The 27,970-nt window shown below is 42.7% G+C and overlaps 1 protein-coding gene and 1 pseudogene across 3 annotated transcripts in view; one reads left to right on the forward strand and one right to left on the reverse strand.

Annotated features, from left to right (window-relative positions):
- SCTR (secretin receptor) overlaps window positions 1-27,970 on the reverse strand; it is an 80,608-nt gene that overhangs the window by 46,368 nt on the left and 6,270 nt on the right. For all 3 annotated transcript variants that reach the window (XM_070423484.1, XM_070423482.1, XM_070423485.1), the window contains exon 2: window positions 15,346-15,466. In XM_070423484.1, coding sequence (XP_070279585.1) covers window positions 15,346-15,466 — 121 coding nt within the window. The remainder of the gene's footprint in view (window positions 1-15,345; window positions 15,467-27,970) is intronic.
- On the forward strand, window positions 7,207-11,587 carry LOC139015435 (glycine cleavage system H protein, mitochondrial-like; annotated as a pseudogene).

The following is a 27,970-nucleotide window of genomic DNA, read 5'->3' on the forward strand; positions in this document are numbered from 1 at the left end:
CTTGTTTCTGAAGAAGGAGCCAAGACCAGCTGTGCCAAGGAAAGGGTGGGAGGCGTGCGCTGTGGGCGGGTCAGGGGATGTCCCGTGGCAGGGGGAAGGATTTGGCTGCCCAAAGCCACCAGGAGCCAGAAGAAGAATCGAGAAAAGGACCCGGGAATGTTTGTTAGAGAAAAGCGCTTTTAAAGCTGGCACATATGAAATACTGAAACATGCTACAACATGGACGAACCTCAAAAACAGTATGCTCAGTGGAAGAAGGCAGACACAACAGGTCAAATACTGTAGGAGCCCATCTATATGAAATGCCCGGAGTCAGCAAATGCATAGAGAGAGAAAGTGGATTAGTGGTTATCAGGGCCAGGGGAGAGGGGAGGGTGAGGAGTGATTACTTCACGGGTATGGGGTTTTATTTTGGAGTGATGAAAAGTTTTTGAACTAGATAAGGTGGTAGCTACATGGTATTGTGAATGTTAACTCCAAAATTATTATTTTTTTGTCTAAAGGTGTATGTATTTAGCACTATTACACCAGAACATCTACAGAATATTGACACAATTATACAAATGCGTTAGACCTCCAGAATGGGATATTTTAACAGATCCTCTTCTCAGTTAATGAAACATACAACCTAATAATACTTGCAAGCATGCAACTGATATCAAAACCTAAATAATACTTGTTTTTTAAGAAAAAATGTAGAGCCCAGCCGGCGTGGCGCAGTGGTTGAGCGTCAACCTATGAACCAGGAGGTCAGGGTTCGATTCCCGGTAAGGACGCACACCCGGGTAGTGGGCTCGATCCCCAGTGGGGGGTATGCAGGAGGCAGCTGATCAATGATTCTCTCTCATCATTGATGTTTCTGTTTCTCTCTCCCTCTTCCTTCCTCTCTGAAATCAATAAAAATATATTTTTAAAAAAGAAACAATGTAGAAAACATCATTTGACCATAAATGAAGATTGCTTAAATTACATTCATAAAATGAAAGAATTAAACACTGGTTAATCACATGTAAAAATTGAATGTAATGAAACATACTGGATTTAATATTTACAATTAACTAAATGCCTTTAATTGCTCACTCTAAATGTATGTGAATTTTACCTCAAGAGAAAAAGTCTCCCCCCCCAAAAAATAGCCAGCTATTCCTTCCTGCCCATGATCCTTGGGAGTGGGCAACCAGCTGGCAGAGGCAAAAAGAAAAGGGGATGGCATGTCCCCATCTTAAAGGTGAGGACACGAAGGCCCAAGGAGGATCCGTGTCTTGCTCAAGGTCACAGGCCTCTACGTGACAGCCATCCTCACGCCCAGATCTGTCTGACTGCCAAGCCCACATCTGTCCTGCCACCACACCGTCTCTCTGGAACATTCTTCCCTCGGGAGAGCCAAAGGCCTCCCGCCAGCCAGCTCTGAGGGGCATCAGCTTCTGTAAACAGAGCAATAAATAGCTCGGGAGAGCAGTCCATGCGGCTAGCAGGGTGACCCTGAAACATTCCCACAGAACGCTGCGAAGGCCTTGGCTGCGGAACCCGGAATAGCCCGAGAGTTAATTTTTTATTTGTGATAAGTTGCTGAGCTTGGTGACAGTTCCGTGAGTGGCATTTCCTGTGACTCGTCTGGTGTTCAAACATTAACTTCCTCCCCAGAGAGGACCAGGAGTTTAACCATTAACCCCGTTCCCCAAGGAAGAGGCCACCAGCCCTCTCTGCCGTGGGTGCCGGGCAGACCTTGCTGAGGATGGAGGTCCTGTGGGCCGGGCAGCAGTGGCCCTGGACTCCAGAGGTCCTGCTCCTCGGGGGCTGCTGGGCTGCCACCAGCTGGGTTCTGATGTGGACACGGTGGGCATGCCCACTCCACGCTCTGCCCCTTTGTCAGTGCTCTGCTCCCTTCTGCCTTTGGAATCTCCCCTCGTCCACCACATCTGTTCTAAACTCCACGCTGGGTGCTTGGCTCTGCCTCCCAACCTCTCAGCAGAGCAGCCTGAAGCCTTTCCCAGTGGCCAGGGCCCGGACATCCTCTGCCTCAGGGACTTGTGGACCAGGTTTTCAAAGCAACAGACCCCTTTCCTAGACGAAAATTGCAAACACCAACATGCAAAGCACATCCAAGTATCCTGAGCCAGGTGTGGCGGGTGGGGCCAGCCTGGCCACCCTGCCACCCACAGTCTCAAACCTTGGAAGTCCAGCACAGCCTTTTCTCACATGAGGAGAGGGAAATCCAGATGAGAGGGGTGCGGTCAGGGCCCTACCCACATCTTCCCAGGAAATTAGAGGCAGAACCATGAGTTCCTCAGCCCTGGATGCACCATGAGGACCACCAGCAGGCCCGCCCAGCCCAGTCCACCGGGGCACGGACATGCTTACAGTTTCCCCGAGGACCAGAAACATGAGGTCGGCATCTGCAGGGTAACTGGCAAGCGGGTCACAGGAGAGGAGCCTGCCGGGCACGGCTGAGTGCTCAGGTGGAGGGGGGCCCAGCTGGACCCCACCCTCCATGGCAGAGGGCAGCCTGTCTGCTCCGAGGAGCTGGCAGAGGCCGGCCGAGAGGCTCCTGCTACAGTGAGATGCCTTCATGTGTTCGCAGCAGCCTCCTGGGTCATACGATTATTATCCTCACATTAAAGCGTGCCAGCTGAGGGGCAGAGGAGTGGAGTCTTTCGGCCATCATGTCTGAGTTTGGGCCAGAGCTGACCTAGCCTGGCGCTTGCCCCTGGCTCAGTTCACCAGACGCGGACTGTGGTGGCCTAGCAGCCCAGACCTGCTCCGTGGTCATGGGAGCAAATCTCTCCTTGCACTGGGGGAGCCCAACAGGAACCCGGGGCACTCAGAAAGAAGGTCGAGCAGGAGGCCCTGCCAAAGGAGCCACTTGGGGCCTGAGTGGGGTCGGCAGAGCCACTCCATGCTCTTCACGGGAGCCCCTAGGAGAGCAAAGCGCTCGCCTTTCTGCTCCCTGGTCATGCTCTGGAGAGCACCCCTCCATGGTGACATGGACTGCACAGCTCACTTCAGCTAGTTTGTGACAAGTTCAGCAAGTTGGGGGCCACCCACATCCTCTGTGGGAGCCCTGCACCCTCAAATGCCCTGCTCCACCTTCACTCTCTCCTTGGGGTCAGCTCTCTTTTTTCTCTCCTCTTTCCCTGCTCCCAGTCAAGAATATGCATTCACTCTTCACTCAGTCAGTCAGTCAACAAACACAATGAGTACTTGGTCTTGCAGGCCCTGTGCCACGAACTGGGGAAGAAGAGGAGAGTGGCACGGTTCCTACTCAGGCGGAGGCAGGAACAGTCCAGGAAACCTCTACATGCAGTCCTGAGGTGCCAGGAGAGAAATGGGGTCCTGCAGGCGTCAGGGAGGCCAGCTAAGCCAGTGGAGCTCCAGGCATCCATTCCTGGTGGAGTCTAAAAGGGAGAGTGGTTGGCAGAGTGAAGAAGAGAGAATGGTGTTGTAGCAGAGGGATCAGCATGTGCAAAGGACCAGAGGCATGAGAGAAAGTGACACAGTCAGGAAATTAAAAGCAATTTGGATGAGCCAAGTGGAAATGTTTAGTCTGGAGGCCTGGACTGGTCTGGGGGCCAAGAGCTGGACTTCATCATGGGAGAACCACTGGAGAACACTGGGACATTTTAAACACCTCACATGCTAATTCTCTATATAATAAAAGCCTAATATGCTAAGTGTCCGACCATTCGTTTGATCAATTGCTATGATGCACACTGACCACCAGGGGGCAGACACTCCTACTGGTAGGGTAGCTTGCTGCTAGGGTCCAGCAGATCTGGACTAGGCATGAGAAAGACTGGACACGCCCTGGAGCCAACCTCCCGTGGTCCCTACCCGGCCTCTAATATATTTCTTCTAATTAATTTCCTTTCAATGTGCACAAATCCATGCACCGGGCCTCTAGTTTAAACATAACATTACTTCTCAGTGTGAACTGAAGTTTGCCATCATCTCTCGCAAATGCTTGGCATTCTCTCAGGGCTGAGTGAAAGCCCCTTACCCTGTCATCTTTAGGCATTCATCTTGGGGACATGCAGACAGAGGCAGCTACCAACTCTGCTGCACCCAAGGCTGGCCTTGTTGGTGCCTCGCTGTCTGCTGTTCCAGGCAGTTTTCAGGAGACCAGGAGGCTGTGGCTCAGTGGTGCCCAGTGAGCACCATAAGGCCGTGGTCTTGCTCCCCACAGGCAGCCTGCATAGCCAGTAGAGAGGAAGGGAAGGCTGGAACTATGGGAGGAAGTCAGCTTGTCCCTGTGCCTCAGGCAGCAGATGAGTGAAGTGGCTACAGCCCATTGCAACATCCAAACTGCTTGGCCCCTGCCGCCCACGACACCCTGATTTTCCTCCTGCCTCTGGCTGCTCCTCATGAGGAATGCTGGGGACCCTGAGAACCGCTCCTGGGCGCTTCCTCTTTCCCCTCTCACCCCTTCGCCTCATGCAACCACAACCGCGTTGCCTCCTGTACCAAAAGTCACCAACCCTGACCTGCTCTGAAACCTCGATTCCATGTATCTCATAATCCACAGCTCAGAATCTTCATCTCTTTGCTCCCAAATACCTGGTCTCCCTTCACTTCCTCCTTCAGTTGCTGAGGTCAAACACTGTGAGTCATCCTGGACCCGCTCTCTCCCACCTCACCACCACCCCCAGCCAATTTATGACCACATCCTGTCAGTGTTACCCCCTAAACAGCCCTTACATGTGTCCATTCCTCTCCCCCGACTCCCCCAGGAGCCGACCCTATTCGTGTCTCCTTGGTCTTGACTTTTTGCACAGGCCAACCTCACTTTCAAATGCTGGCCTGGAAATCCCTTTGACAGGGCTTTCTCCAGCCATAGGAATCCGCTTTGCCCGCAAGCACAGTAGGCTGGGAGTGCAAGGGAATTACTTAATGTTCCCTCCCCAGAAGCAGCCCCAGGCTCTAACTGATGGGGAGCTGGTGGACAAATAGGCCAGCTCCTTTGCCTCTCCCAGGTGTGTGTTCTGTGCTGGCTCCTCAAATGCCCCAGGGGGATTAAGTTCTCATTGCCCACAGTGATAATGCAAATTCCAACCTCCTTTCCTTCTCTGTCTCCATTCCCCAACCCCTATTGGGCTTTCCTGGAATCACCTGCCAAATGCCACTTGCATATTTTTCCCTTTTTTTTTTTCCAATTACAATTGACATACAATAGTATATCACTTTCAGGTGTACATCATAGTGATTAGACATTTATACACCTTATGAAGTGGTCCCCCAAATAAATCTAGTACCCATCTGACACCATACATAGTTATTACAATATTACTGATTATATTCCCTATACTGACTTGTAACTATCAACTTGTACTTCTTTTTTTAAAATATATTTTTATTGATTTCAGAGAGGAAGGGAGAGAGAGAGAGACGGACAGAGAGAGACATCAGTGATGAGAGAGAATCATTGATCGGCTGCCTCCTGCATGCCCCCTACTGGGGATCAAAACTGCAACCCAGGCATGTGCCCTTGACTGAAATCGAACCCGGGAACCTTCAGTTCATAGGCCAATGCTCTATCCACTGAGCCAAAATAGCTAGGGCTCAACTTGTACTTCTTAATTCTTTCACCTTTTCCACCCATTCCCCAACCTCTCTCACATCTGGCAACCACCAAAATGTTCTCTGTGTCTCTAAGTTTGTTTCCATTTTGTTTGTTTGTTTATTTTGTTTTTTAGATTCCACATATATGCGAAATCATCTGGCATCTGTCTTTCTGTCTGACTTTTTCACTTAGCACAATACCCTCTAGGTCCTTCCATGGTATTGCAGATGGCATGATTTCATTTTTTTTATGGTTGAATCATATTCCATTGTATATATCACCACTTCTTTTTCCATCCCATTACTTTTAGTCTGTGTGTGTCTTTCAATCTGAATTGAGTCTCTTATAGACAGCATATGTATCAGTCTTGTTTTCTTATCCATTTAGCCACCCCATGTCTTTTGTTGGATCTTTTAATTCATTTACATTTAAAATAATTATTGATAGATATTTAGTCATTGCCAAATTACTATTTATATTTTTATAATTATTCTTCTTCTTCTTCTTCTTCTTCTTCTTCTTCTTCTTCTTCATCTTCTTCTTCCTGTCCCTTAAACATTTTATGTAATATTTGTTTGATGGAGATGAACTCCTTTAGCTTTTTCTTGTCAGGGAAGCTTTTTATCTGTCCTTTAATTCTGAATGATAGCCTTGCTAGGTAGAAGAATCTTAGCTGTAGGTCCTTGCTTTCCATCACTGAATATTTCTTGCCACTCTCTTCTGGTCTGTTGAGAAATCAGCTGACAGTCTTATGGGAGCTCCCTTGTAGGTATCTCTTTCTCTTGCTGCTTTTAAGATTCTCTCTTAGTCTTTAACCTTTGGCATTTTAATTATTATGTGTCTTGTTGTGGGCCTCCTTGGGTTCATATTGTTTGGGACTCTCTGCACTTCCTGGACTTGTATGTCTATTTCCTTCTTCAGGTTAGGGAAGTTCTCTGTTATTATTTTTTTCAAATACGTTTTCAATTCCTTGTTCTTTCTCTTCTCCTTCTGGTACCCCTATGATACGAATATTGGTACACTTCATGTTTTCCCAGATGCTCCTTAAACTATCCTTATTTTTAAAAATTCCTTTCTCTTTTTGCTGCTTTGTTTGGATGCTTTCTTATCTTCCAAATCACTGATTCAATCCTTTGCTTCATTTAATCTACTACCCAATAAATTTCCTCTAATGTACCAGTATTCTTCATTCCAGTTATTATATTCATTTCTTACCCTTCTTTATGTTTTCTATCTCCATTTTTATGTTTTCTATCTCTTTGTTGAAGTTCTCACTAAGATCATTGAGTATCGTTATAACTAGTAAGTGTTTTGATCTCTGCATCTGATAAATTGCTGGTCTCCACTTTGTTTTGTTCTTTTTCTGGAATTTTATTCTGTTCTTTCATTGGGGACATATTTTTTTGTCTCCTTATTATGGCCTTCTCTGTTTGTTTCTATGAATTAGGTAAACTGCCAGGTCTTGTAGAGTGGTCTTATGTAGTAGGTGTCCTATGGGGCCCAGTGGTACAGTCTCTCTGAACTAGATGCTCCAGGTATGTCCCTTGTTTGGGTAGTGTGTGCTTTCCTGTTGTAGTTCAGCCTTGAGTGCTGTTGGCACTTCAATGGGAGGGATTGACTCTCAGGCTGATTGGTTATGAGAACTGGTCATGACTACAGCTGTTGTGCGGAGGCTGACCCTACAGAGCAGGATTCCCTTTATCAAGACTCTGGTGCCTGCCAAGTTTGTCCTTTGGGTGTGTGGTTTGTGGAGGTGATTGGGTGGTGCTCTAGAGCTGGCCACCAGATATGTTGCTTCTTGAGCCTTGTGGGAGCTGCAGGCCAAGATCATCCACTGCCCAGGGCCACTCAGTCTGAGCTACAAAGTGATCTGCAGGTATTTGCCACTTTTGCTGGGCTTGGAGGTGCCTGAGAAAAGCTAAGCTATGAATTGAGGCTGGCTGCTGCTAGTGCCAGGCTCAAGGCCACTTAGCGAGAGGTAGAGGGCATGCCAAGGCCAGGTGCTGCTTGTTTAGAGTTTGTGAACTTTTGAGAGATTTTAGGAAAGTCTGCAGCATGAGCCAAGACAGGCCATTTATAAAGAAAAGTCACTGGAAGTGGCCTGGGTGGGCCTACAAGATAGGTGGGGTGGGGTCTCAGGGAATCTCCAGGGTGGGGTGAACAGTGTTAGCCAGGTTGATGGAGGCTCAGATATGGCACCTGCTTGTACTGCAGGGTGTGGGCTCAGCAAAGGAACAATGGCCCCTGCCATCTGGGAGAAAGCTGCCCCTCAGCTCGTACCTTCATGCCAGACACTCCAGTTCTTCCTGGTATATCACTGGCACCTTTGAGTTGCTGCCCCAGCACTGGAACTCAGAGAGAGTGAATCCAAGGACTCATGTGTGGGCCCTTTAAGAGGAATGTCTGGGACACTAGTAGCCTTCTATCTCACTCAGCTACAATTCCTGCTGTTTTTTACAGCCAGAAGTTATGGGAACTTCTCTTACCAGCACTGGAACCCTGGGCTGGGGAATCTGTTGTGGGGCTGGGACCCCTGGCTCCTCAGGGGGACCTTCAAAACTGAGATATCCCTCCAAATTTTTATCCACCACACATGCATATGGGACCAGCCCATTCTGCGCCTCCACGCCTCTGACCAGTCTTAACGTGGCTTCCTCTGTATATCCTTACTTTCAGCATTTCTGTTCAGCTAGACTTCAGGGGGTTCTGCATGATAGTTTTTTTTTGTAGTTTAGTTATAATTCTGATGTGGTTGTGGAAGGAGGGGAGTATAGTGCTTACCTATGCTGCTATCATGGCTGGAATCCAAGCTACTCATATTTGAATCCTTCTCTCAGAGCCTGCTTCTGTGTAATTCAAAGGAATACAGTCTTTCTAGCCCCAGTGACCATTACATATTGTGCAGACCTCACAGTGGGTCTCTGATTTTACTCCAATGCACCTTCCACATCACTCCCCTTTAAGACTTGCCAGGTCTTTCCATTGCTCTTAGGGTCAGGATAAAAGTCCTCCACATGTTCAATGAGGTCCTCTGTGCTGTGGTCCTGCTGCCTTTTGAGCTCACATCCCCGGGCTGTGTTCCATTGTCTACCTCACCAGAGTTACAATGGCTGAGGCAGAGATGGTCCATTGCCCATTCTCCTTTCTCACTAAAAGAACAAGACCTCCTTCAAGGTGGCCACATGCACAGCTAACAATGTCAGTTCTCCAGCTTCTGTTGCATAGAGAGGTGGCCATGCAGTCCAGTTCTGGCTGATGAAGTATAAACAAAAGCCACCTGGAGAGCTTTAGGAAAGTTTGGCTTCCAGTATATCTCATCTTTCCTTTTTGTACCTTCTTCTTCCTGTCAGAAAAAACAGGTGCTCTCCTCTCCTCTCTGGCGGTATAGCAGCCATCATCTGACCATTAGGCAAATGCCACACATGAAGCAGAAGGACAGAAGGAATCTGGAATCTGATGACATCCTGGAACTTTGCACCAGTTCTGGATTTTTGTAAAGTACAAAAAAATCAGCTCCTGTTTGATAAAGCTAATCTGTCATAGGCAGTAAATACATTCCTAAGTGATAAGAGCTGAGTCTATGTTCCTTTTTTCTCACCATTGTATCCTTTATTCTCACCATACTTACCTCATAAAAGTAAGCACTAAATATATTTTGAATGAATGCTTTTAATTTCACACTAACCCCATAAAATAGATGAGATCCAGAGACATCAAGCAACTTGTTCAAGATCACACAGTCTGTATAATTTCAAGGGCTGAACCCCTTCTCTACTCTCCTCTTCCTCTTTCTTTCTTTTTAAAAATGGGGTAAAATTCACAGAAGAGATCAAAGCTCTTTCTCCCTGTCAGCCCACAACACATTTCCGGTCAGGCAGTAGTCTTCACCTGAGCTGCTGAAGCAGGACAGCAGGTAGAGGACAAGGCTCCGCAGAGGCAGGTGAAAGGAGGAAGGCACAGTGGCACAGTGGGGGTAGTGACCAAGTTCTTGGAAGTGTTGGCACAGTGCCGTGGTTGGAGCCAGGGAAGGAGTCATGAGACTGGCCGTGGTGGACAATGGGAAACCCGACAACCAACAGCTCAAGAATCTGAAGAACAAAGGTCCTGACTTGGAGAGAAGAGTATTGCAAAAAGATATGTGTGGCCTATATACCAACAAACTGGACAACCTAGACGAAATAGATAAATTCCTAGAAACACATAATTTACCAAGATGGAAGCATGAACAAATAGAAAGTTTGAGCAGACTGCTAATCAGTAAGGAAATTGAATCTATAACAACAAAAATCTTCCAACAAAGAAAAGCCCAGATGACTTCACTAATGAACTCTACTAAGCATTTAAATAAGAATTAGCAGCACTAATCTTTCTCAAACTCTTCCAAAAAACTGAAAAGGAGAAAACACTCTCAGAATCACTCTATGAGACCAGCATTACTCTATACCAAAGGCACACAGAGTCTACAAGAAAAGAAAACTACAGGCTAATATCACTGATAAACATCGATACAGAAATCCTCAACAAAATACTAGAAAACTGAATTAAATTGAAAAGTATTCCTGCAATGTAAGAGTGATTCAGCATATGAAAATCATTCACTGTAATGCACCATATTAACAGAATGAAAGACAAAAATCACATGATCATCTCAGATGCAGAGAAAGCATTTGACAAGATTCAATACTTTTTCATGATAAAAATAAAAAACAAACAAAACTTAAGCTAGGAATAGGCCACATATGAAAAGCCCAGAACAAACATCATACTCAGGGGTAAAAGACTGAAAGCTTTACCTGTAAGACCAGGAACAAGACAAGAATGCCTGCTTTGGGCACTTGTTTTCTGGAAGTACTGGAGGTACTAGCTATAGCAATTAGGCAAGAAGAAATAAAAGGCATCTGAATTGGAAGGAACGAAGTAAAATTACCTCTGTTTGCAGATGACATGATCTTATATGTAGAAAACCCTCAATATTCTACAAAAGAAACTGTTAGAACTAATACATGGATTCGGCAAAGTTGCAGGGTAGATAGCAAATCAACATACAAAAATCAGTTGCATTTCTATACACTAATGAGAAACAACCTAAAAGGGAAATTAAAAAACAGATTCAAGGAGCCAACTCACCTCCACCCCCAATGGCTGGGGTGGCCAGAGAGCTGTGCAGTGACTCCCACACTCCAGCAAACAAAGAGCTGCAAGCACCGCGGAGTGTGCAGGTCGTGGTGTGCAGCTGCACACGGCCTAGGCAGCGCCCACTGCGCCTGCCCCCCAGCCCTGGGGCCTGAGGGCGAGCACCATCTGGATGCTGTCCACCGGCCCCAGTCTGCTCTAGGTGGGTAAATTCACAGAGAAACATGAATGGATAGCAACAGAAAATAGTCCTGGAACAGTGGGAATCAGCAATTTTTGCACAGGAAGCTTTGGGAAATGTTGTTTCCTGAAGTCTGCCTGAAATTGGGACATAATTGAAGAAACAAGATGAGTTTGGTGCTTTGGAAAGTGTGAAAGCTGCTAGTGAACTCTATTCTCCTTTATCAGAAGTAACTGAAATGAATGAAGCTCGTGCAGAAAATCTTGGGCTTGTCAACAAATCTTGTTATGAACACTCCGGTGTCGGGTGAATTTCCCGCCAAAATATAAGATGGCGCGGGCAATTATTAAGGTTTCCCGCGCAAAATCAGAGTTAGTTTAAAATGCCTATATCTTTTGAAGTATGGGTTCGATTGAAATGGGTATGAAACGGTTCGCATACGCAGGTAGGTATCTTTGAAACAAATATTTGGTAATACGCAGTTACAATCGGCCCGAGTTTACACGTTTCCCGCACTCCACCGCAAATCTATATGAACCGAGTTAAGACGGCTCCCGCGGAGTACACGCAATTCACGCGAGCCGACTTAACTCGTTTCCCGCAACCCAAGTGTGAAGATGGTTGGTTGATCAAGATGACACTGAATAACTTTTCAGAATCAGATGAGCCAATGCGTGAAGAAATGTGAGAAATACATAAAATCTATTGAGGAGTGAAATCAGAACCCCCTAAGTAAAGCAGTGTGAAACAACATTTTAAAAATGCAACAAATCCAACTTATAATAGTTTCCAAAAGAATAAAATACTTAGGAATAAACTAACCCATGTGAATATTACAAAATGTTGCTGAAAGAAATTAAAGAAGATGCAATAAATGTAAAGATATCTGGGCTTATGGATTTGATGACTGAATATTGCTAGATATGTCAATACTACCCAAAGTGATTGACAGATTTAGCAATCTCTATCAAAATCCCAGTGATAGAAATATTTTACTTATTATTTATTCATGTAATAATTATTTAATATTATTTACAGAAATAGAAAAATCCACCCTAAAAATTTTATGGGTGGATTTCAAGGGACCTGGAAATAGCCAAAACAATCTTGAAAAAAAAAAAACAAAGTTGAAATCGCACATTTCCTGATTTCAAAACTTACTAAAGCCACAGTATTCAAATTAGTGTGGTATTGGCATGAAGGGAGACATGTAGACCTATGGAATAGAAAAGAAGGCCAAGAAATAGACCCTCATATATATGGTCAAGTGAATTTTGACAGACTTGCCAAGACTATTCCATGGAAAAGTATAGTTTTTCAATAAATGGTGCTGGAAAAACTAGATATCCACTTGCAAAAAGATGAAGTTGGACTCTTACCTCACACCATATACAAAAATTAACTCAACATGGACCAAGAACCTATAAGAGCTAAAACTACAAAATTCTTAAAAGAAAACATAGGGGGAAATCTTAACGAGCTTGGATGTGGCAATGCTTTCTTGGATATGCCACCACCAAAAGAACAGACAATGAAAATAAAAACAGATACATGGGACTATGGCAAACTTAAAAACTTCTGTGAATCAAAGGACGCACTCAACACAGTAAAAAGGCAATCTACACAATATGAGAATCATATATTTTATAAGGGGCTAATATCCAGAATATATAAAGAACTCCTACAACTCAACACAAAACTGAACAACGCTATTTAAAAATGGGCAAAGGACTTGAATAGACATTTATTTAAAGAAGATATGCAAATAGACAACAGCACATAAAAAATGCTCAGCATCACTAATCATTAGGGAAATGCAGATCAAAACCACAATGAGATACTATGTCACACACCCATTGGGATGACTACTATAAAAAAAAAAACAAAACAGAGAAAATAACAGGTGTGGGTGAAGATCTGGAGACATTAGAACCTTTGTGCACTGTTGGTGAAAATGTAAAATGGTGCAGCCACTATGGAAAAAATATGGTGGTTCCTTAAAAATTTAAAAACAGAATTATGATATGATTCCAGCAATTCTACTTCTTGGTATATACCCAAGAGAATTGAAATCCAAGGACTAGTCAAAAAATTTCCAGCAAACAAAACTCCTAGACCAGATGGCTTCATGGGTGAATTTTACCAAACCAAATATTCAAAGAAGAACTAACACCTATCCTTCTCAAACTATTCCAAAAAAATTCAAGAAGAGGGAAGAATTCTAAGCTCTTTTTACAAGGCCAGCATTATCCCAATTCCAAAACCAGATAAAGACACTACAAAGAAAGGAAAGTTTAGGCCAACATCCCTAATGAACACAGATGCTAAAATCTTCAACAAAATATTAGCAAAGCAGATCCAGCAATACATTTAAAAGATCATACAACATAATCAAGTGGGATTTATTCCAGAAATGCAAGGTTGGTGCAATATTTGCAAATCAATAAACATGATACATCACATAAACAAAATTAAAAATTAAAATCACATGATGTTGTCTATAGATGCAAAAAAGCATTTAATTAAAACCCATTTATGATAAAAACTCTCAGCAATGTAGGGATAGAGGGGTCATACCTCAACATAATAAACTCCATATATGACAAACCCACAGCCGACATCATACTCACTGGGCAAAATCTAAAAGCATTCCCCTTAAGATCAGGACAAGACAGGGATGTCCTCTTTCACCACTCTTATTCAACGTGGTACTGGAAGTACTATGTTGGAAAGGAGGAAGTAAAACTGTCATTATTCACAGATAACATGATATTGTACAAGAAACTCCTAAAAATTCCTAGGTCTAATAAATGAATTTGCCATAGTAGCAGGATAAAAAAATTAATATTCAGAAATTAGTGGCATTTTTATACACCAATAATGAACTATCAGAAAGAGAAATTAAGAAAATAATTCTATTTAGTATTGCAACAACAACAAAGAATAAAGTACCTAGGAATACTAGTAAATTTAACCAAGGAGGTAAAAGACCTGTACTTGGAAAATTATAGGATATTGAGGAACGAAACTGAGGATGATACAAATATGTGGAGATATATACTGTGTTCATGGATTGGAAGAATTTACATCATTAAAATGTCCATATTACCCAAATCAATCTATAGATTCAGTGCAATTCCTATTAAAATACCAATGGCATAGCTCACAGATCTAGAAAAAATATTATATGGAATCAAAAAAGACCCCAAATAGCCTCAACAATCTTGAGAACGAAGAACAAAGTTGGAGGAATCACAATACCAGATGTCAAACTATACTACAAAGCTACTATAACCAAAACAGCCTGGTATTGACACAAGAGCAGGCATATAAATCAATGGAACAGAACAGAGAGCCCAGAAATAAACCCACACCTTTATGGTCAATTAATATTTGACAAAGGAGGCAGGAGCATACAATGGAATAAAGACAATCTCTTCAATAAATGATGTTGGGAAAATTAGACAGGTACAGGCAAAACAATGAAACTAGACTACCAACTTACATCAGACACAAGAATAAACTTGAAATGGATTAAATACTTAAATGTAAGTCTGATTTCTGTCTCTAAAGATTTACCTAAAGTTGAAATATCATAAAAATAGAAACATGTAATACATGATCTTTTATAACTGGCTTTACTTAACATGTTTTAATATTCATCCATGCCGTAGTATATATCAGTACTTCATTCCTTTTTAAGACCCAATAATATTCCATTGGACATACACGCATTTTGTTTATCATTCATCAGCTGACAGACACTTGGATTGTTTCTATCTCTAGGCTAGTGTTACTATGAACACACGTGTACAAGTTTTTATTTGAATACCTGTAATGGATTGTTTTCTTAATGCAACCCTTCCTTGTCCTTAGATGAGGGAAAGCAAAGAAGATATGTTAAGGAAGGGACTAGAAATAAAATTAACATTTAAATATCAAATTAATAATATGTAAAGTCTTGATTAGTAATAAGAATTAATATTTAAATTGATAAATGTAACATATTTTCTCTCTTGAATCATTATAATTCTGAAGTAGACAACCACTTTATAGACCAGGAATCTGTGGCCCAGATGGTTAAATAATTTGTCCATGGTCGCACACTAGAGACCCCAGGGTTTTCTGACCCAACCCTGCCATTCTGACTACCTTACTCATCAAACTAGCACTGGAGGTGAGAGAATGGACGAGAGGTACATGCCTTGACAAGGAATTCTTACCAAACTTGGTGAAGTTATCACATAGACGTTAATGGTACAAAAACCTTGGCTGTGTACACAAGCCCAGAGAAAGAAAGAATGGTGGTAATCTGGCTTTTGGGTATACATACACTGATCACGAGCTGATTACCTGATTGAATACAGCTGGCCCAGCCCCTCCATCCCCATCCTGGTCCAGAGGCCCAGCTTCCCCTGACACAGTGGAACTGGACACGATTCATGTCAGGAGTGGACTAAGGTGGGCTACGCACCTGGGGCTGGTGGCACCGTGCCACGGTCTCCTATCCTCTCTTCAGAGAGTTCTTGCAGGCACTGGTCCCGCTCCTCCCGCAGCACCCGCAGCACATCGCACAGTCGAGGGAGGGCTCCAACCTGCAAGTCCAAAACCAAGACTGCTCATCATTGCAGCTAAGTTGGTTCTAGCCCATAAGGACTTACTGTGAGCAAGAATGGTGCTAGACAATGGGATTCAAATTCAGGGAGACAAAGCCCTGCCCACAAGAATCTCCTAGTCCATAGTGAGGTACAGGCAGTCACTTCTGGGAAGGAGTTCAGAACAGCAATCTGCAGCTTGTCCACTGCAAATCTTGCCCTTAAATTTATAAAGGTTTCCAGTCCAACAAGCTATTTGCTCTCTGGGCACCTCACTATTACTCTGTAGGACTTCGTGTATTCCACTCCAGCTGTGTTTATTTTTCAGGTTTTGAAAGCTGACTTCAGGGAGGAGTTGAACAGGAGGGCCGAGGAAAAATTGTCACACAGTCCTGGCTTCCTAGCTCTTCCTAGAGTGAATTTCCAAAGCAAGGCTTCATTCTTTCATTTGTACCTGAGACTTAAAAAATATGTGAATGAATGAACAACTAAACAGATAGCCAAATCAAACTCCTACTTCACTTTTTACAGAGTATACAATTATAATATTACAGATTCCTTTCACATACATTGGCTTATTCAATTCTCAAAACAAAACAAAACAAAACAAAACAAAACCCTATAAAACTCTCAGCAAAGTGGAAATAGAGAGAACATATCTCAACATAATAAAGGCTATATATGACAACATACTTAATGGTAAAGAGCTAAAAGTGTTGCCCTTAAGGTCAGAAACAAGACAAGAATATTCACTTTCACCACTTTTATTCAACATAGTATTAAAAGTCCTAGCCACAGCAATCAGACAAGGAAAAGAAATAAAGAGCATCTAAATTGGAAAGGAAGAAGTAAAATGGTCATTATTTGCAGATGACATGATACTATATAGAAAAAAGCCTAAAGATTCTACCAAAAACCTATAAAAACTGATAATGAATTCAGTAAAGTAGCAGAATACAAAGTAATAATCCGAAATTGGTTCCATTTCTACACACCAATAACAAACTATCAGAAAGAGAAATTAAAAAAACAATCCTATTTACAATTGTATAAAAAAAATCTAGGATTAAATTTAACCAAGGAGGTAAAAGACCCATAGTCAGAAAATGTTAAGACATTGAGGAAAGAAATTGAAGAAAATACAAATAAATAAAAGCTTATATTGGGTTCATGGATAGGAAAAATTAACATTGGTAAAATGTCTATACTACCCAAAGCAATCTATAGATTAAGTGCAATTCCTATCAAGATATCAATGGTATGTTTCACAGAACTCAAACAAATAATCCTAAAATTTATATGGAACCACAAAAGACCCCAAACAGCCACAGCAATATCGAGAAACAACAAAATTGGAGGTACCATGCTACCTGTTATCAAACTATACCTCAAGGCTACAGTCATCAAAACAGCATGGTACTGGTATAAAAACTGACATATAGATTAGAGAGCCCAGAAATGAACCCACACCTATATGGTCAATTAATATGGTCAATGCAAAGGAAGCAAGAACATACAATGGAGTAAAGACAGTCTATTCAATAGTGTTGGGAAAATTGGACAAATACATGCAAAAAAATGAAACTAGACTACCTTCTTACACTATATACAAAAATAAACTCAAAATGGATTAAAGATTTAAATGTAACACTGGAAACCATAAAACTCCTCGAAGAAAAAATAAACATAGGCCAGTGCTGGGGTCCAATCCCAGCGGGTCCAGGGGTCCCCAAAGGTGTGGATGGAGTCGGCGAAGAAGGAATGACACGAAAACAGCCTTCAGTTGATCAGCAGCCTAGTCAGGACCTCTAGCCAGGATCTCCAGCCAAAGTTCTGGTTGGAGTTCTGGTTAGGAGCTGATGAGGATCTGATGTTTATTGTCTTGTTACATCCATATTTATACCAGCCGATTTTAATCCTGTCAATTTCTATTACAAAGGTTAGGGCGTTTCTTATCTCCATTCCAGGGAGTAAAGATTATATAGCTTAACTACCCGCCTGGCACTTAATTAAGGGGTTGTATCCCCTCCCTAACCTCAGGGAAAGATCCCCACCTGGGGAAACAACCTTTCTCGGAGAGGTGACCTTGGTTAAAACACATGGCGCTAAAGAGAGCAAACATATTAAGAACAATATGCTATATATGCCAGGTCCCTTGAAACATATGCTGTGCAGATGTTTCTTTCCTGCAGCGACTGTGTCAAGCAGCAAGGATGGACCGGCTCCCGGCAGGCCAGTGGTTGGCAAACTGCGGCTTGGCAAACCGCGGCTCTCGAGCCACTTGCGGCTCTTAGGCCCCTTGAGTGTGGATCTTCCACAAAATACCGGCTCTCCCACAAAATACCGACTTCTGTGCATGGGCCACGAAGTTTCAATCTCCCGCACGTGGTATTTTGTTAGTGAGGATTTGGAGTAAAGGGAACGCTCATGCCTTGTTGGTGAGCTTGCAAATTGGTGCAGCCACTGTGGAAAACAGCATGGGGGATCCTCAAAAAATTAAAAATAGAACTACCCTATGACCCAGCAATTCCACTTCTGGATATTTATCTGAAGGAATCCACAACACTGTTTCAAAAGACATATGCACCCCTATGTTTATTGCAGCATTGTTTACAATAGCCAAGATATGCAAGCAATCTAAGTGCCTATCAGTAGACAACTGGAAAAAGACGTTATATGAATATGACTCAGCCATAAAAAAGGATGAAATCTTACTATTGCAACATGGATGGATCCAAAGGGTATTGCACTGAGTCAAATAAGACAAAGACAAATACCATATAAGATTTCACTTTTATGTGGAATACAAAGAACAAAATAAATGAACAAACAAAACAGAGACAGATTCATGGATGCAGAGGACAAATTGATCCTGAGATGGTATTGTGCTGAGTGAATTAAGACAGAAAAAGACAAATACCATATGATTTCACTTATATATGGAATATAAAGAACAAAATAAATGAACAAACAAAACAGAGACAGATTTATGGATGCAGAGAACAAACTGATAGCTGCCAGATGCGAGGGAAGTATGGGGACTGGGTGAAAAATTTGAAAGGATTAAGAAATAGAAATTGGTAGTTATAAAACAATCACTGTATGTAAAGTATAGTATAGGAAATATAGTTAATAATACTGTAATAACTATGGATGGTGCCAGGTGGGTACTAGACTTAAGGAGGGATCACTTCATAAATTATATAAATGTTTAATCATTATTCTATCCACTTGAAACTAATATAAAATAATATTGAATGTCAATTGTTATAAATAATAAACTTAAAATAAAAACTGCCCTATGAAAAAAAAAAACAAAAGGAAACCAAGGTCCATGGTGATTAGAGGATGTGACCAAGGTTGTTCACCCAGGAATCTCTCCATTTCAGAAGCAAACCTTCCAACAGTGAAGGACCAGGTTTTATACCTTCTTGTGAACACTACACTAAATGCTCACAAGTTGATAAAGAGAAAAGAAAGAGGGTGGAGCTGAAAACTTCCCAAATTCAGCAAGAGACATAAATTTATAGATCCAAGATGCTGAACAAGTTATTGGCACATGCATCAGTCTAGATTAATCTCCAAAGAAGTATGCTGAATGAAAAGAAAGCAAATCCCAAAAGGTTTCATGCTTCATGCTTACATTTATATGATGTTACTGAAATGACATAATCATAGAAATAGGGAACATACTAGCAGTTGTCAGGGGTTAAGGAAGGGGTGAGAGTGGGAAAGAAGTATGTATGACCATAATAGAGCACCATGAGGAACCTTAGATAATAGAAATGTTCTGTCCCTTGACTGTATCACTGTCAATATTATGGTTGATCAATCAAACTCTTGCTCCCTTGCAAACACTAAGAGAGAAGTGGCATCTGTTGTTGTATGCCACTGGGATTTTTGTTATGCAACATCGCTGACTGACAGGGTGGGAAATAGATTATGCAGCAGCAAGGTGAGTAGAGAGGGCGTGAAGTTTCCCCAAAGTGAGTGGCAATTTGCACTGCTGGAGACTGAAGAAAGGGGGTATTCCACAAAGAAGTCTCTTGAAAGCAGTGGAGATTAGAAATGAGGGAACACCTACAATGGGAACCACCTCCTCCAGGAAAAGTTCTCGTCTTACATTTCTTCTTTTAAAGTTGTAATAAATATATATGACAAAATTTACCATTTTACCATGTTTAGATACACAGTTCAGTGGCATTAGTACATTTACAATGTTGTACAACCATCACCACTATCCATCTCCAGAACTTTTCAACATTCCAGCAGAAACTCTGTCTCCATCAACCATTAACTCCCCATTGCTCCTCTCCCCAGCTCCTGGTAACCTCTGTTCTACTTTCTAAATCTATGAATTTGCTTATTCTAAATCATTCATATAAATGGAATCATACAGTATTTATTCCTTTGAGTTTGGCTTATTTCACTCTCATGTTGAAGCATCTATCAGAATTTCATCCCCATTTAAGTCTGAATAATATTCATTGCATGTATATGTCACATTTTGTTTATCCAGTCATCTGTTTATATACACTTGAGTTGTTTACACTTTTGGCTGTCCTATATAATAATGATGTAATATGCAAATGTTCGTTACACCGTGAAGTGTAACGACTGACCACATGACGACAGGATCACTGATCAGCAGGAGGGTAGGGCAGCGAGCTACAAGTGGGCGGCGGAGAGCTACAAGAGGGGGCAGGGCAGGAAGCTATGAGGGAGGAGGCGGGGGGGAGCTACAGGAGGGCGGTGGTGAGCTACTGGTGCACGGATTTATGCACAGGGCTACTAGTTGTGAATAATGCTGCTATAAACATGGGTATACAAATATCTCTTTGAGTCCCTGTTTCAATTCTCTTGGGGGTATGCCCAGAAGTGAAATTGCTTGATCATAAGGTAATGTCATTGTATTTTTTTCTATGTTTACTTTTTTAAGGAACCACCAAACTGTTGCCCACAGCAGCTACACCATTTTACATTCCCACCAGCAGTGCACGAGGGTTTCAATTTCTTTACATCCTCATCTACCTGGGTTATTTTTCTGTGTTAATAACAGCCCACATCTCTATTACCCTTGATCCTTCCATTAAAATATAATAAATCAAGATAGTTTTGTGCAGTGGTATTCCAACTAAAGAAGTCTGTGGTGTCCCTTGATATGTGGCAGCAACAGTATTCTCCTGAAAAGACTGAGTCCACTGTTTCCCGATGGGGACTAACAGTGGAGGAAAGAGGACCTCGGAGTTCCTGGGAGTGGCTAGCAAGATGGTGTGTTCAATGGAGCAACCACCTGGTAGATGCCTGGATTGGAGAATGCATGGGAAGAAGCCTCCTTATGATTTAAATTAAGTGCCAGAGGGGAAGGAGAAACTGACATTTAGCAGCCATGTGTACGTTTATGCATATACCAGTAATTCTATATACTTACTAAATTTAAAAGAAATATAATTTTATTTAAAATTTGCAGAATTGCTAAAATTTATTTTAAAATTTCCTCAAAACAAGTGCTACTAGCCCTTAAAACAGCAATTCTCAACCTGTGGGTCGCGACCCCTTTGGGGGTCAAATGACCCTTTCACAGGAGTCGCCTAAGACCATTGGAAAACACATATATAATTACATATTGTTTTTGTGATTAATCACTATGCTTTAATTATGTTCAATTTGTAACAATGAAATTGGGGGTCACCACAACATGAGGAACTGTATTAAAGGGCCTCAGCATTAGGAAGGTTGAGAACCACTGCCTTAAAAGCTCTTTTTAAACCATTTTTTAAAAGTAATTCTTTACTGTTGAAAGCATTACATATGTCCCCTTTTTTCCTCCATTGACCCCCTCCAGCCCACTCTCACCTCCCACCCAAGGGCTTTACGACCCTATTGTCTGTGTCCATGGTTTATGCATATATGTGCATACAAGGTCTTTGGTTGATTCCTCCCACCCACCCACCCTCCCCCACCTTCCCTCCATGCCTCCATGTCTCTGAATCCACTCTGTTCATCAGTTTATTTTGTTCATTAGATTCCACATATGAGTGAGATCATGTGGTATTTGTCTTTCTCTGACTGACTTATTTCACTTAGCATGATACTCTCCAGGTCCCTGCATGCTGTCTCAAAGGGTAAGAGATCCTTCTTTTTTATTGCTGCATAGTATTCCATGGTGTAAATGTACCACAGCTTTTTTATCCACTCATCTACTGTTGGGCACTTGGGCTGTTCCAGATCTTAGCTGTTGTAAATTGTGCTGCTATGAACATAGGGGTGCGTACATTCTTTCTGACTGGTGTTTTGGGTTTCTTAGGTTATATTCCTAGAAGTGGGATCACTAGGTCCAATGGCGGTTCCATATTTAATTTTTTGAGGAAACTCCATCCTGTTTTCCATAATGGCTGCACCAGTCTGCATTCCCGCCAGCAGTGTACTAGGGTTCCCTTTTCTCCACATCCTCACCAGCATTTGTCATTCGTTGGTTTTAAATCATTTTTTTTAAATATCAAGTTTGTGCAAATACTCTAAAAATTTTGCTTGTACTAGTATGAAAGTATTTCTAATGAAAAATAGCTGTTCCCTTCCCTAACCCTACCTGCTCCCAGCAGTCACTTTCAATGCTTTTGAGCTGTTGATTCTCATTTGTATTTCCTTACTTAGAAATTATATTCCTATACAGCTATTTCTTGGTTTACTAATTTAAGACATTATCCATAACTGTCTTTTATGGGAGGTAAAGATTTAGATGTTTTTCGATCTCCCCACATATACTTCTCTCCCCCATGCATTACATATCCTTCTTTTGACTTAATTTCTAAATGCATGATCTGTATTTCTAGTGATTTCTTTTGACTGTGAAATATGGTCCACTGCTGAGTCTAGTCTGTAAAATGATTATGTCTCTTCTTGTACATTTTGTCTTTCCTGAGGTCAATAACTACTTTGTGTTTTCATTTGATTAGTTTCCTTTGTCCGGTTAAATTTCCAAGTACTCCAGCCGGTCTGTGAGACGGCGATCCACGGTTCTTTGTTTTACCTCTGGAGACCTCTCCCACACGCCCTCTCCCTCCCTCTTGCTTCAGTCTGGGCCTGATACCTGGCCATGACTTGGGGTATCCTCTCCCCATCTCTCCCGGCAGGAGCTCTGTTTCCTAGATCCCATGTCTTTTTCTGATTTTGCTTCCTTTTTTGGTAGAAACACATTCTCAGGCAACATCCTAAGAAAGTGTACATAGGAGGTAAACTTTTGGATCTTGTTTGAGAGAACGCCAGGCTGAAAATAACTTTTCTTCCAAATTTTCAAGGCTTTCACCCTTCTCTCTTCTGTGTTGTTAAGAAATTTATTTCTGATTCCAAATCATTTGTATATGGCTTTTTTTTCCTTTCTATAAATATTTAGGATTTTTCTTTGTTTTTAGTTATGTTAAAACTTCGTGAGGAAATGGTTCCTTTTTTACCTCTTAGATATTCAGTGGGCATTTCTATCTGAAGATGTGTGTTCTTAATTCCTGGGAATTTAAACAATATTGTTATTTATTTTATTTCCCCGTCCTCTTCTCTCTTCTGCCTTCCTGGGACTCATGTAGGTTGAACAGTGAACAGCCTGGATGGACCCTCTAATCTTCACCTTTCTCTACGCTTCCACCATTTTGTCTACATAATTCTTCTGTTTAATTCTTCATACATTTAATTTCCAGACAGGCTTTCTTATTCTCTGATGACTCCTTTTCCATGGCATCCTCTGTTCCACACCTCCTCTTCCTGGCTCCAGCACCCTTTTTAAAGATCTTTAAAAGAACAGGATATTGGCTCTCACCTTGTGTTTGAAGTTTTCCCTCCTCTCTTCGTGGTCTCTGTTTCCTCTAAGTTCCTCTCCGCAGTTTGTTGGCTCCCATGTTGGAGGCCCCTCCGTATCATATTTAGGCTTGAGACACTAAAGTGGCCTTTGGAACCATGGTGGGCCTGAACCTTTGTTGACTGGTGGCCTTCTCTGAAAATAACCAGATGGGGAAGGACCGCATTGCCAGCTATGGAGGGTTTCTCCCCCGTGGCTGGGCCTTTCCTGGGTGCTGCAGGCCAACCGGACAGTTTCTCATCAATGTCCTCGACACCCACTGCAGGCGGTTAGGTGGTTCTTCTTCCCTATGGCCACCACTACTTCAGTCACTTTCCATTTCCCAAAGATTTCTTGAAATCTCTGCTTCCTTGTCTCTTGCTTCTGATCCCTTTACTGTCACTTTTTTAAAAATATGTTTTTAGTGACTTCAGAGAGAGGGATAGAGAGATAGAAACATCAATGATGAGAGAGAATCATTGATTGGTTGCCTCCTGCACATCCTCTACTGGGCATAAAGCCTGAAACCTGGGCATGGATTAACACATGTGGTTGATCTGCCATTTTAAACTGGATGTCCTAATGTGATATTGTGATATAATAAAAAATATATATTTGGTCTTTGTTCCTGGTTCCTGACACAGTGCTCCCAAAAGCCTTATAATTTTCTTTTTTGAAAAAAATATATTTTTATTGATTGCAGAGAGGAAAGGAGAGGGAGAGAAAGGTAGAAACATCAATGATGAGAGAGAATCATTGATCAACTGCCTCATGCACGCCCTCTGCTGGGGAACGAGTCCACAACCCAGGCATGTTCCTATGACCGGGATTGAATCCAGGACCCTTCAGTCTATAGGCCGATGCTCTATCCACTGAGCCAAACCGGCTAGGACAAGCCTTGTACTTTTCTGAGTGATGGAGTGAGAGGAGCATCTTTTGTTGTAATATTTGTTCTTAACCCCCGGATCCTGATATAAGAGCTTCTAAGATCCTTGGAATCTCCAAAGTGATAAATGATGCTAATAAGATGACTGGTAGCTGAGACCCTAGAGCAGCGGTTCTCAAACTGTGGGTCGCGACCCCTTTGGTGGTCGAACGACCCTTTCACAAGGTCGCCTAAGACCATCCTGCATATCAGATATTTACATTACCATTCATAACAGTAGCAACATTACAGTTATGAAGTAGCAACGAAAATAATTTTATGGTTGGGTCACAACATGAGGAACTGTATTTAAAGGGCCAGAAGGTTGAGAACCACTGCCCTAGAGAGTTTGCAGGCTGGTCACCAGAAAGACCAGCCTGTGGTAGAGGTTTGGAACTTTCAGCCCTATCCTCCCAACCACTTGAAAGGAGAGATGGCTGGAGACTGAGTTGATCAGCGTTGGGCAATGACCTCATCAGTCATTCCCGTTTGGTGAAACCTCCATAAATACCCTACACAATAGGGTTTAGAGGGCTTCCAGGAGGGTGGACACATCGAGCTGCTGGGAGGGTGGCACACCCAGAAAAGGGCAGGGAGCTCCAGGTGGCCCTTCCTCGCCCTAGGCATCTCTCCCACTTGGCTGTCCCTGAGTTGTAACCTTTAAAATAAACCAGTATTAGTAAGTAAAGTGCTTTCCTGAGTTCTGTGAGTCATTCTAGCAAATTATTGAACCCAAGGAGGTGGTCGTGGGAACCCTGATTTATAGCCAGTCGGTCAGAAGTATGGGTGGGCCAGACCTGGAATCAGTGTCTGAAGCAGCAGCTGTCTCATGGGACCGAGTCCTTATCTGTGGGGTCTGTGTAACTCCAGGTAGTTGGTGTCGGAATTGAGTTAAATTGTAGGACACCTCGCTGGTGTCTGGAAGGGTGAAGAATTAGCTGTCAGTGTGAGGAAAAACTAATCTATTTGGTGTAATTGTGATGTGTTTTGAGCAAAAAATACCAAAGTAGTTGATATGAAGAAGGAGATGCTGTTAGGTAGTAAAAACAGAACCTCAGCCCTAAGAATATTTGAAAATATATACTCCCCTTAAGTTTAAAAAGTGAATGTCAGAAAAAATTACTAACTGGTGCTTTTCTTTATTTTTAAAAATTAGCCAAATAAAAACATACAGATATGCTCCTCTTCAGTTTCAGAGTTTGAGTGCAGGCCATCCTTATATCTAGAGTTTTTAAAATATTGCTAAAGTCATGTCAAAGTTTTTAAAATACTTGGAACACAAAAGTTTTCTATAACTTTTGTCTTTTTCTGGTGCTTTAAGTTGACCTTCTTTCTTCTTATTGATCACAAAATTCATAGGCCGTCACCACATCAATTTACGTGTCCTAGTTGTACTCCCAGGCTCTGAACAGAACAACGCCAGGCAATGTCGCCAGCTAGCTTCTCTGAGACTTGCCCCAAGGAGCCTTTGACTTTCCAAACTAAACCCTCTTTGATCTGTTGCAGAACCATGGAACCGATATCTGCCCATGGCCATCCTGGGTGAATTCCACTCCTGCATCCTATATTATAGGTTCAGTTTCGGCTTTGCTAGGGCATAACCTACCATTGTTGTTTTTTAGAAAAGGCACTTGTGTTCTAAACCTTCTGAGATGTTGTTTGTCTAATAGTGTCTCTGGCAGGGAGTGTCACCCTTTGTTTTCTCACTCAGCACCCAGTCATGGCTGGCCCTCTGCTCCCACTGTCCCTCTCTTTGGGGGATTTGCTGAGACGGTAAACATACTTTGAGATGTCTTCTCAGCCCTTCAGCCAACAACTCTGCCCACTCCCATCCCAGGCAAGACCCTTTCATAGCCAGGTAGGTTGGTTTATGCTGTGAGATCCCATATCACCGATCAGACCAAGGGAGACAACCCCACCCACTCCAAAACAGTCTGCTTTCCTCTCGGATATTTGCTGTTGGAATTGGGAGTAACCTCTATCTCTCCAATTCCTGAAGCGTGTAAGCTTCAAAGCTATGGGGCAGCTATAGTCTGTCCTAAATAAAGCAACAGAAAACTCCAGTCTGCTGAACGCGAGAGAGAATAATGAAGCAAACCCCGAAGTGAGAGAAGAAAGATGTTAAAAGACAGTTCTGGAAGCTATTTTAGAGTTCAATTTTGGACTCAAATCTGAAAAGGTAAAATCTGGGCGGAGATATAATAGAAACCTATTGAATTCTGAGGAAGGTGAAGAGATTCAACATCACTTTGCTTATCACATTTTATAATATAATTACTTGCTTGCCAACGTAAGACTGGAAAGAATTTTACTTTGTGTTTAAAAAAAATTTTTTTTAATAAAGCTAACTGGCATCTAGAAAAACAAGGAATATTATTTTAGTCCCCACAATGAAAAATAAGAAGGAGGAACTCATTATCCTACAACCAGTTCAAACACAACATTTCAGCAAACTTTTATTGGACACCTACTATATGCCCAGCCATCTGCTCAGCACTGGGGACACAAAAGTAAAAGGGACATGGCTCCTGCCTTTGAAGCTCATGGTCTCCAAGAGGGTCCAGGAGGCCAATAGCCGAGTGCACGGGGAAGGCAACGGCCAGATCATGATGGACCAAAAGTGGCAGCAGGGGATTCCCAGGAGGTGGCTCCACCATTTAGGCAAGAAGTGAGGAAGAATTGTTGTACTCAGAGTAGCAACACCCCTAAGGAAGAGGGCCCAGAGAGTAGGCAGATTCTGTAGGAGGTGGATTGAATGGGGGTGAGAGCAGGAGACAGTGTGGCTCCCATGAGTCTGGTTTGGGTGCCTCGATAGTTTCAAGAATAGGGAAAACAAAGAGACCTGGGGGTTGGGGTGAGCTAACTTTGGTTAAGGAAGATGGGATTTATGACACGGTAGGACTGCCACGGAAGATCACAGGGTAAGAGCAAGCAGAATGCAGAGAGAAAGGGCAAAAAACAGAGCCCAGTGAAGTGACCCTCAGAGGCTAAGGAGACTGAGGGACAACACGAGAGGCAGGGTGGGAACCAGGAGACTGCAAAAAGCAGAAGCCGCGGGAGGGGAGAGAGGAAAGGAAGGAGGATCCTGGCACCCAATGCCTCCAAGAGGTCAGGTCCCATGCTTCACATTGCCCAAGGAGTACGGTCTACACAGATGCCTGCTGTCCCATTGTCATTATTCATAATGCTGCATCCCTCTCATAAATCACGTGATCACCCTAGGTAGGACCGGGACTGAAACGTATATCATGAATGTGGCGCGATGAAGGCCACTGTGAGACTGACTTCAGGTGGGATGGAAACCCGATTGCAGAGGGAGTGAACATTGGAGCAATGATCAGGGACGCTACTTCCAAGAAGCTGGCCATGAGGGGGCAGAGGTGGAACTGTGGCTAGAAAGGCCCAGCGTGCAGAGGGAAGGCTCTCTACCACCTGGACAGACCTGGGCAAGTTGACCAGCTGATGGCAAAAGCCAGTCACGAAGAAGATGGTAAAGACTAGGCACAATGGCCGCATTGTGTCATCTCAGAACAGAAGTAGCTAGGCTGATGGGGGCAGGGGGCAGGAGCACAGGTGTGGGGACTGGCCCTGGGCAGGAGTAGAGCCTCCATTTCACTCAGATGATGTTATAAGTGGAATGTTTGTGTCTCCCCAAAATTCGTATATTGAAGTTCTAACACCGAGTATGGCGGTATTCAGAGATGGGACCTATAAGGAGGTAATTAAGGTTAAATGAGGTCATATGAGTGGG

This window comes from Myotis yumanensis, unplaced genomic scaffold, assembly GCF_028538775.1.
Source record: "Myotis yumanensis isolate MYYU_CA2020_CCGP unplaced genomic scaffold, mMyoYum1.0.hap1 SCAF_8, whole genome shotgun sequence".
NCBI classification, from domain to species: Eukaryota; Metazoa; Chordata; class Mammalia; order Chiroptera; family Vespertilionidae; genus Myotis; species Myotis yumanensis.